Source organism: Macadamia integrifolia, chromosome 5 (genome assembly GCF_013358625.1).
Source record: "Macadamia integrifolia cultivar HAES 741 chromosome 5, SCU_Mint_v3, whole genome shotgun sequence".
Taxonomy (NCBI): Eukaryota; Viridiplantae; Streptophyta; class Magnoliopsida; order Proteales; family Proteaceae; genus Macadamia; species Macadamia integrifolia.
In genome coordinates, this window is record NC_056561.1 from 24,018,892 (window position 1) to 24,029,505 (window position 10,614).

At 38.9% G+C, this 10,614-nt stretch overlaps 1 protein-coding gene across 2 annotated transcripts in view; it reads right to left on the reverse strand.

The window, feature by feature from the left end:
• The window catches only part of LOC122079801 (nucleolin-like), a 31,453-nt gene extending 23,747 nt beyond the window's left edge, over window positions 1-7,706 (reverse strand). For both annotated transcript variants that reach the window (XM_042646528.1, XM_042646527.1), the window contains exons 1-4: window positions 7,060-7,706; window positions 3,470-3,969; window positions 3,087-3,176; window positions 2,627-2,866 (exon numbers count right to left, since the gene is read on the reverse strand). In XM_042646528.1, the coding sequence (XP_042502462.1) occupies window positions 2,627-2,866; window positions 3,087-3,176; window positions 3,470-3,969; window positions 7,060-7,525 (1,296 nt within the window). In that variant the 5' untranslated portion in view covers window positions 7,526-7,706. The remainder of the gene's footprint in view (window positions 1-2,626; window positions 2,867-3,086; window positions 3,177-3,469; window positions 3,970-7,059) is intronic.
• Window positions 7,707-10,614: the final 2,908 nt, after the last annotated feature.

Genomic DNA, 10,614 nt, shown 5'->3' on the forward strand with positions numbered 1-10,614 from the left:
TTTCTATCAATGAAGAACCTTCATTCAACTCAAAAAGCAATGAGGCAACATAAAAATCAAGGGGACAACCTGAAGACAACATGGAAGCGAGAGATAAAAAGAATGAACTGAAGACTGCAAATCCAAACCAGTAGCTTGTCACATGTTAGAGTATATGAGAGCATGTATTGGTTGGAGGGCTATGGGTGACCATAGACCTCTATACCATGGGATTATATTTGATATGTCTTTGTTAGTGTCCTATTGTGTTTAGGATAGTTGTTAGCTAAGTTAGAGTTAATTTCCTATTTTGATTATGCATTCATGCATTCTACTTTTCATATTTGGGTTATGACTGTAATAGGTAGTCTATATATTGAATGAAAGGGGAAGACCCAACCACACAGTTGTGACTCCCAAGTTACACCAATCTCTTTATCTCTCTTATCTCTTCTTCTTTGATTCTGGTTCTCAAATCTTTACATGGTATCAGAGCCATGAAAAAGAAGATGATGAAGAAAATAAGATAGCCAACGTTTGGTTACCATTGTTATAAGTGATTTCTGGTTTTGGTTTTGAATCTATTACTGGTATCATCGTTCTCTGTTCTGCTAGTTTGGTTCCTGAAGATATTCAAAACCACGTCAATTTGATGATCCTTCTCTCTGCTACTTCAAGTAATTTGACCAATTGTTGTCCATTCCTCATGTCAATTTCTGCTGCTATAATCGATTTTTCAAAGGTATTGTAAAATTTGTTAAGGGTTTTTCTTTGTTCTTGCTGCTGAAATTAGAATCTGGGTCTACTCTGCTCCTGCTGCTGCTTGATGCTATAGCTGCTGGGTACTAACGATGGGCTAATTTTCTGCTGGAGTTGATTGTTGAAGACAGGTAGTCGAATGCATCTAGTTTGCTGCTGGTTTTGTTACTGGTTATCGACAGAAGAAAACCCAAATCATGGTACGATTACTGCTGGTCGAAGAAGATTTTTGGCTTTCTCTTTGTTCCTGTTGAAGAAGATTTTCTGATTTTCTGCCTTGTGCCTTCGTTATCGCCACCCCTTTCTGTTGAATCTTGCTGCTGAATTGGTTTGTTATCGCCACTTTTCTGGATTTGCTGGTTCGCATCGATTCATGGGTTGAAGATGTAGGTTCTGCTTATCGAACTCTGCTTATCCCATCTCCCTCTTGCTACCGCTGGTTTCGTGAGTACTGAGGAAGAAAACTCTCCACTCTTTGCTTCTTCTTCCTTCCTGATTTCAGAACTAACAATACGGTGGTTTGCTGGTTGCTGGGATATCTTCTTGCTGGATCTAGTAGGCATTGATATTGCGATATTGCACCTGAAACTTCAGGTTAAACGCCAATCGTATGAGGGTGTTCGAAGTCCTGAAACCAGTAGGGTTCTCTGAAATGTTGCTGTCGAGGGGTTGAAGACAACCTCAATTCCTGGATGTCTTTATTCCTTTTTGTCTTCCAAAGTGTCCTTTAAAGATTCTATTTAATTACCGTCCTGCCGCTCTCCACTGAGATCTTAATATATTTACAAAATTTCCATTGTCTATTGTTATTGCCATATTTTGAGTATTCTTTTGTTTGGGTTGTCCCATCAGTGCGGCCAGTACTGGGTTTTAATCCAAGATTGCGTGGATTATATACTGAACCATTGGTCTATATTTTTCTCTTGGTGGGCATGGGATCACCTCAATTTAGAATTTTCACTTTTTAGGGAAAATTGGTACTTGCATGTGTGGTAATTGGAGTTATTTGCTCAGATTTGATACCAAGGGGGAGTTAGGACTTAAAAGGAATTCCAATTTAAAGAATAGGGACAGATTTGGTAGTAACAAAAAGTAAGGATGAAGGCTGAATTAAAATAAAAGATGAAGGTATAAATGGAAAATCAAGAAGAAAAATTGAAAAAAAAAAAAAGGAATAAAGACATCCAGGAATTGAGGTTGTCTTCAACCTCTCGACAGCAACATGGTGGAGAACCCTACTTGTTTCATGTTGACATGTCTTTGTTAGTGTCCTATTGGGTTTATGATGGTTGGTTGGAGTTCTTGTTGATCCAAGTTGGAGCTTTCTGCTGCTATGTGTATACTCCAGCTTGAGGGAGAGTGTTACAGTATATGAGAGCATGTATCGGTTGGAGGGCTATGGGTGACCATAGACCTCCATACCATGAGATTATATTTGATATGTCTTTGTTAGTGTCCTATTGGGTTTAGGATAGTTGTTAGCTAAGTTAGAGTTAATTTCCTATTTTGATTATGCATTCATGCATTCTACTTTTCATATTTGGGTTATGACTGTGTAATAGGTAGTCTATATATTGAATGAAAGGGGAAGACCCAACCACACAGTTGTGACTCCCAAGTTACACCAATCTCTTTCTCTCTCTTATTTCTTCTTCTTTGATTCTGGTTCTCAAATCTTTACATGACGAAATTAACATTTGATTCTCTTCTAGATAACAAAATAATACCCCTACATAAACTAGATTGCATGCAAGAGTGTCACCTCAAACTTAATATCTCATTCTATTTTTTTAATGATTGCAGCCAATCATACATGAAGAGATCATCATTTCACTATTTATATTAATATTCAAGGAAATAACATTACGGCCGCAAGTATATACTGAACCTGTGAAAGAGCTTCCTCACTGGGATGAATTGAAGACTGTGCAAAAGCAACTTTAGCACTTCTATCACAGCCAAAGACAGCATCTGGCTTCCTTAGCTGTTGAAAAGCTGACATGGCATCAGAGTGGGTACTAAATTCCAGAAGTGCATAACCTCTGCTTTTTCCTTCAGTCTTGGGATCATCAGGTAAATAGATCTCCTCAATTTGCTCAATCCCAAAGCTTTTCAGAGTCTCGAGTACCTTGCACCCAGAAAAAAGCATAACAACACTAGATCATGAACACAAGACAGTGACAGAATCATCACCTGTAGTGACAATATGAAACCAAATTTAACATGCAGTAATAAATGTTAAGGACTGATCATATGTAGTAATCTATAGTACCCACATGCATTTCGAATGGTAACACAAGTAAAGAGCTGGACCCAAAAAAAAAAAAACACAACAGATTGAGTCGTACTTTGTCTTTTGTCCAAGTTTTGCAAATGTTGCCCAGATATAGCGTATCATTGTCCTGACTCGGAGATATACCAACACGCTTGCCCCTCACCTTACAATAACAATAAAACAATGAAATTTACCAAGGCCATCAGAGTTAGTTGGACACACACACACACACACACACAAATACAAAGAGGAGAATTTATCAAGGTGATCAGAACACACAGGAGCGCACCCAACCACCCACACACACACACACACACCCACACGAACCCGCACCCGCACCCGCACCCATGCCCATGCCCCCCCCCACACACACAAGCGCACGCACACGCACACCCACACCCACACCCACACCCACACCCACACCCACACGCACGCACAAAGATCAAAATGTACAACCTCAATCCCATCCTTCAATTCAAAGAGGACCTTCTTGGCTTGCTCAAGTGTAGCATAACGAATAAATGCAAAACCTTTGCTTTTCTGTGTGGTTGGATGCTTTACTATCCTTGCAGACTGAATTTCCCCAAACTCCCCAAAGATTTCAATCAAATCCTTTTCAACTGCCTCCTTGTCCAGTCCCCCAACAAATATTTCAAACTCCTTTTCTTTTTTTCTCTCTGTGAGAGGAGCTTCCATATATACAGAAGGGTCTTCTTCATCTTCATTATCTTCCCCATCACTTCCACTCTCATCAGCCTCCTCCTCATCCTTATAAACAGTTCCATTGACATCAGCATTGGTAGCTTCATCTCCACCTCTTTTGTTATTTTCAACTGCTCCACCTCCTTTGGTATCATCAACTTCTGCATCTCCTTCGCTATCTTCAACTTCCCCACCTCCCTTGGTTTCTTCAACTTCAGCAGCTACAGTCTCTTCAACTACTTTCTGTTTGACACCTAAAATAACCAAGTCATTGTCACATCAGTAACCCTTTGCATTATGAAACCATAGAAAATATTTTTTGAGTGTGAAAGAAAACATTGCTACTAAGAGAAGCCTAAAGGCATAACAACCAAAATACATTACTTTGTTTCCCTAAATGTACATTTAGCTAAGCTTCTCAGGCTTCTGCTGCTCAGATTCTGAGAAGCTAACTACTCCTCTTGAGAAAATGCAAACTCACTGAGAGGGATGGCATTTGGAATCCTTTGCGCCATAAGCAGAGAAGTCCGAGAAACAACCCCCCCCCCAAAGGCGGCAATAAAATGCTCCTGTGTTTCTGCGTCTACGCAAGAAACAGGGCATGAGAAGTTAGCAAAATATGCCCTAAATTTCTTTTACTAGAACAGCAGGGGTCTTCACACAATTTTCCATTTTGGTTAATAATGTGTCTACTGTCTAGAGTTTTTTCTAGTCTCATTAGTCTTTAATTCAGCTTCAGTTAGTAACATGGGCTTACCTTAGTCAGCTTTACTGTGAGGCCTTCAAAAGTCTAATAGTCATTAGTGAATTGTTTATGGTCTATTGAAAGGCTGGAAGACCAGCGCCTGATGTAAAATAATACTGTTCATTTCTTAGTTTTTGAAACAAAAGAGAACTCCAATAACTCCAATCTTTGGTAGAGAAACTTCACCATGTTACCCTAGTAATTCTTCTTGTACTTCTAATGAAGTTGATAATTCCTCTATTACTGTCTTTTTCTTTTAGAAGCATCTATCTTCTTATTCCTTCTCCACATTTTCTACTGGTTAGGTAGTTCATTCAGTATCATTCCCAGTTTTTCTCCCCATTCCTAATGTTCTTCTATTACTAATACAACTTTGATTTCTTATTCTTCTAGTTTTTTTTTTTTTTTTCCTATTATACACTAAGGAACTGCCCAGGGGAAGGGGAAGGGGAAGGGGGGAATGATAGGAAAGGGTGGGAGGACAAATGTGACAAGAGTCGATCCTTAGACCATCCACAATCTTGGCGCCTGCTCTTCAAGCAAAGGCTGCAACCAGTGCTCTATACACTGGATCCACTCTTATACTTCTAGTCTTCACTCTTATTATTCACTCTTATTATTCTTAGTTTCATGCAAACCACAGAACACCATAATTCAGTTCACTTTATCTTATTTCTTTTCTTCTTCTCAGCTCTAGTTCTCCTTTCTAAACCCTAATTTGCACAAGGGAGATATTGGAGGCTGTACTACCACATAATCAAACTGAAGGGTCAGATCATGGAACTCTGGAATGACTGAAAACAAGATAAAAAAAAATAAAAAATAAAAAGAACAAATAAGTGAAATAACTATCTACTAAAGCTATTGCTTATTCAGGCAACTTTAGGAAAATTTGAGAAGAATGTAATGTAACTTGAAGGGGGCCGATTTGGTTTTGGACCAGTTCTTGGGCCAAACAAGACCCAAACCAGATCCTATGGTTTGGTTTTCTAATCCAGTAAGCAGCCAAGTCGTAGGGATTTGTTAAAAGATTGTTGACCAATAAATTCCTGAATTTCAGGAGAGAAAATGTCGGGAAAAATGCAGTTTGCATGGAAAATCTTCTTCTGGGCCCAGCTGTTAGCAGCTGTAACATCTTGTGGATCAGATTTCTATATTTTAGGATCTTACTTTGTCTTATCTTTAGCAATATATTTTAGTTAAGATATTGTAATCAGGCAGGACTCTTTCTATAAAGTCTACCTGTTATTTAGTTAGCTTATATTTTCAGTTTTAGAGATACTAGGAGATACTAAGCAATAGGAAATCTTTCCTTTTATTACGCTACTTTCTGTATAAGCAGCTACACCATGCATGGGGTTCTTTTTTTAGCTTTGTTTCTTTACTTTGTTTATTGTCTACAACCTTCTATATAAGGGCCCTAGAGCTCAAGGGATGATTTGAGTTGATTAATGAAACTTTGTTTACACTATGTGCTGCAGTGTGATGCAGTTGAGTAAGGTGAGATAAACTAGGTTAGTGAGAGACTGACCATGGTTCAAGGTATAGTTGTCAAGGCATTGCCTACATGGCACCAAGGTGTCCAGGCAGTCTTGTCTAGATTGGCGCCTTGCTGGTGTCACATTAATTTTAGGCCTCCTTGACCACCTTGGTTCACCTAGGCACCATGACAACTATGGCTCAAGGTTTCACTTCGTTTTGGTTTCGACAGGTATTAAAGCGAAGTGCAATGTGATATATAAAGTCCGCAATGTTTTGACCGATATTTCGGTAACATATTTTGTTTCGCCAAGGTTTCAGCCGAAACGCTAAAAAAGACTTTGTTATAAATACAAACCTTCGAATGAGATAGGACAAAATTTCGACCCATATCGTTAGTTTTTCTTGGTTTCTACGGAATACCTCCAAAACCCATTCTTCTTCCTCTTTTGGCCAAATCACTGCCAAACAAACTTGGAAGCAGTGCTTGGGCAATAGAGGAATGCAATCGAAGGGACAATTTGCCGTTCAACAACAAGATTTATTCAAGATCCAAAGTTGGAGAGATGGATTTCATTTTATGTTTCCAAGTATTACTTTATTTCTAAAAGAAAAAAATTGCAACCAAATTGTGAAATAAATAGGATTAATACTTTGTGTATAGGAGAAGGAAAATCTAGCCGATGGAAAAGAGCCATTGAAATATAACCATTAGAAATAGTACACAGGAGAAAGTGGAATGGAAATTTTTTTCTAGGGGTGAATGGTATGTACATTAACATCACATTGTCATAGTGTGAAAAGAAAATAATCAAGTCTCTTATATATCCACAATTGAGAGTTTAATGTTTAATGCTTCAAGCTTAATTCAGTTATTCAAATCTATCCTACAGGCACACCTTTCCTATACATAAAATAACTTTCCCTTCTCCCGTTTGATGGATAAATTAAAATTTTCTCAATATGGAAGGGGCGAGCCCCAGTAGTGAATGTGATATAAAGAACAATGCATCAGACCAACTTCAGAAGTGAAATGAAGACAATCGAGCAGCTATAAATTTATAATATGGAGGTTAAGTATAACCAAAATTTAAGAAGAAAATGACTCCTTTACTGGTACCTGCATCACTTTCTTTTCGAGTGTCTTGGTCAGGATCCATCCGAACAGCTCCATTCTCCTTGTCCCCGTCATTTCTTTCTCCTGCCTCTTCCTTATCCTGCATGCCATCTCCCTCTTCCTCGACATCCGACCCATTCAAAACGCTAAGGTCCTCAGACAGAATTTCCGAACTCTTCTCCACGACAACTTCTTCTATCACCTTCGAATCCTCCTCTGCCACCACCGCGGTCAACGATGCCTCGTTCGTAGCAACAACCTTGTCCTCATCAGCGGTGGACAACACCTCCTCTATTCTCTCAACCTTCGGCACCAATAACTTCTCTTGAACCTCCGACTCGGAAGTTTTTCTCTCCTCAGATACAATAGACGGAACTACCTCCGGTGGTGATGTTGCAGCCGCCTTCTTTCCCCTTGAACCCTTCTTCGCCGATGCATCACCCCTCTTATTCGCTGCTCGAGGAGGCATTATTCCTTTTTTGAAGAACTAGGGGTCCAGAACTTTTTTGATAAACCTTGCAGACACTAGGGTTTTTGCAAAGAAAGAAATTGAGCGGATTTCGCAAAAACAGAGTCTAAAGAATACAATATAGAAGAGGAGAGGAGGGTGAGACTGTCAGAGGGAACCCAACAGGCAACAACTGTGCAAATATTGAGAATGGGAACTTTCGGTTGGTTTCCTTATCGGAGCATGGGCTGCAACCGGTGAAAATGGATATTTCCTATCCGAAAGATCTTGACCGTACATCGCACGAGAGGTGAAAACCGTGAAACGCCACAAATAGCGATCAAGATACAAGACGCACAGCCACGCGTCATCGTCTCGTTTGTTGGATTTTGTTCTCGCTGAGTTCGGTCAGGATGAACTGGTTTCGGGTTGGTATGGTTGAACTATTATCAGCCCAAAACCGATTCAGCCATACTAAAATCGGATTGAACCAAGTTCGGGTTAGGGGTGTCAAAACCTAGACCGAAATCGATCAAAAAACCTGGATCGAACCAAACCTCTCCTTATTGGATTGGTTTTAGACTGAAGTATGTTGAGACTGACTAAAATCGAATCAAACCGAACCAAATCAAATCGATAAAAAAAAGTGATTATGATATTATAAATAGGTGAATTGATTTTTTTTTTTTAATTAACCAAGGTGTCTAGGCCCACTTACGCGCACCTCGACTACACAACCACACAATCCCTAATTTTCCCTAACTATCTGGACAACCCACAGATAAATATCCATTTTTTACCCTATCAGTGATAATATTTTTTTTTCCTTATAAAAAAAATTATTACAAATCAATGAATATGACGTTATAAATAGAGGAATTGATTTGTAAATTGTAACAATGCTTCTATTGATCTCCTTGTTCACTACACAAAATTAATTATTTTTTTTTCCCCTTAGTAGGACAAAATTAATTGAATAACTAAATAAATGATTTGATAGCAAAGTTCATACATTATTAGTTATCTTCTTAATAATTAATCATTCATTAGTTTCAATATTGGTTATTTTCCCTTACAATGATAAATCATGATTCCTTCGTAAATTTAAAATGGTTTCGTTAAATATTTTGTCACTATAAGTTATGATTATATAATTTGAGTAATTTACAACACCACCCCCTATAGAATGCCAATATTAGAGGGACAGCCCCTCTCTTTCACCAAATTATACTAAGATCCTCTGCTGTCAAATAGTGTTACAGAATATACCGAGAATACTAACATCACCAGTTCATTTTATTTTTTTTTTCTAAATATCATTTTACGATTAAAAATAAAGGAATACCAAAATTGCCCCTTAAAAGTTGTAGTTCCCAAATCGATTGAAAAAAACCTAAAGGTGGATGAGCTATGGGATCCTCCATTTTGTTCACTTTCAGGTGCCATTGGGATGAGTTGCATAAGCATCTCCCTTTCATCCAAAATGCTATCGAAGCAAGGAATAAGCGGTCTAATACGGAGCACGTGATCCCATTGCAGCTATCGTCACCACTACCGCCAGAGGTAGTTCCTTGAGTAGATGCCTCCGCCTTCGGTTATGCTAATTCATCACTACCGGATTTAGCCGAGCTTTCCAAACTTTTTCGGCGGTCGACGAAGCAACATTTTCGATCCATTCTCACTGAAACTTTGGGATCCGTTCGAGGGCTTCCCCTTCTACAATTTGCTCGCTTCCATCCCTAATTCTGCTTGTGAAACATCCGCGGTGGTCAGTGCTCACATCGACTAGAAGGAGACCCCTCAAGCTCATGTGTTTCAGGCCGATCTCACAGGGCTGAATAAGGAGGAGATGAAGGTAGAGGTGGAGGAGGGGAAAGTCCTCCAGATCAACAGTGAGAGGAGCAGAGAGCAGGAAGAGAAGACAGATAAAGTGGCACCGTGTGGAGAGGAACAACGGAAAGTTCGTGAGGCGATTCAGGTTGCCTGAAAACACCAAGATGGATCAAGTGAAGGGGCATAATGGAGAATGGTGTGCTCACTGTCACAATCCCTAAAGAGGAGGTGAAGAGGCTCGAGGCTAATACCATCAAGATCTCGGTTAGAAGCTTGTTGTTTCTTGTTTGATCTGCTAATGCTATTTTTGAAGTGGAATTTGCTTGTAAATAAGTCTAATCTCTATGGCTTGATGCTTTGTTTCGTTTCGTTTCCTTGGTGTTGTAAGTAGCGTTTGTCTTGCAGTAAATGTGTGGGTTTGTTAAAAGAAATAGAATCATTTAATCTATTGAAATTCTACTTCCACAGCCATGGCAATGGAGAATCTACAGCCATGGAAATGGAGACGAGCTTTGGAAAGCTTGCAAATCCTGATGGTTCCAGAGAAGAGCCGGAGTCTAGCTCATGGTCGGGAGAGTTGGGATGGGGGTCGGTGAGTGAAGAGGGGTATTTTTTGTATAATATAATAAAAGTGTTTTATTCATAGGGGCTAAAGTGTCATTTCACATCATCACTTAATAGAGACTAACAGCAAGGGGTCCGAGCCTAATTTGGTGAAAGAGAGGGGGTATCCTTCTAATATTGGCATTCTCCAAGGGATGGTGTTGTAAATTACCCTATAAAATTTTATTATGTTTCAAGTCTGATAATAAATCGGTTAAAACCAGTGTTAATCCGATATTGAAAAATTGAAATAAACCAAAATCAAATAAGATCAAAATCGAAATAGACCGAAAACTGAAACCCTTAGGGCCCGTTTGGTATCGTTTCTGTTCCAGAAACGCCGTTTCGTGTCAAAAACGAAAATTTCAGTTTCTGTGTCGAAACGCAGTTTTTAAACAAAAAAATGGTGTTTCAAAATTTTAGATTTTTATCGGGAAATTTTTTTTTTTTTTTTTTTAAAATGGAATGAAACTGGGAAGACGGAACTCCATTTTGGAGTTCCGTCCAATCTCGTTTTTTCAGTTTTTTTTTCACTTTTTGTTCCAAAAAAATAGAAACGGACCATAAGTACACCAAACAGAAGATTCCATTTTTTCGTTCAAATAGAACGAAAAAACTCCAGAAATATTTTTTTAGAACAATACCAAACGGAGCCTTACCATATTGGTTTTGGT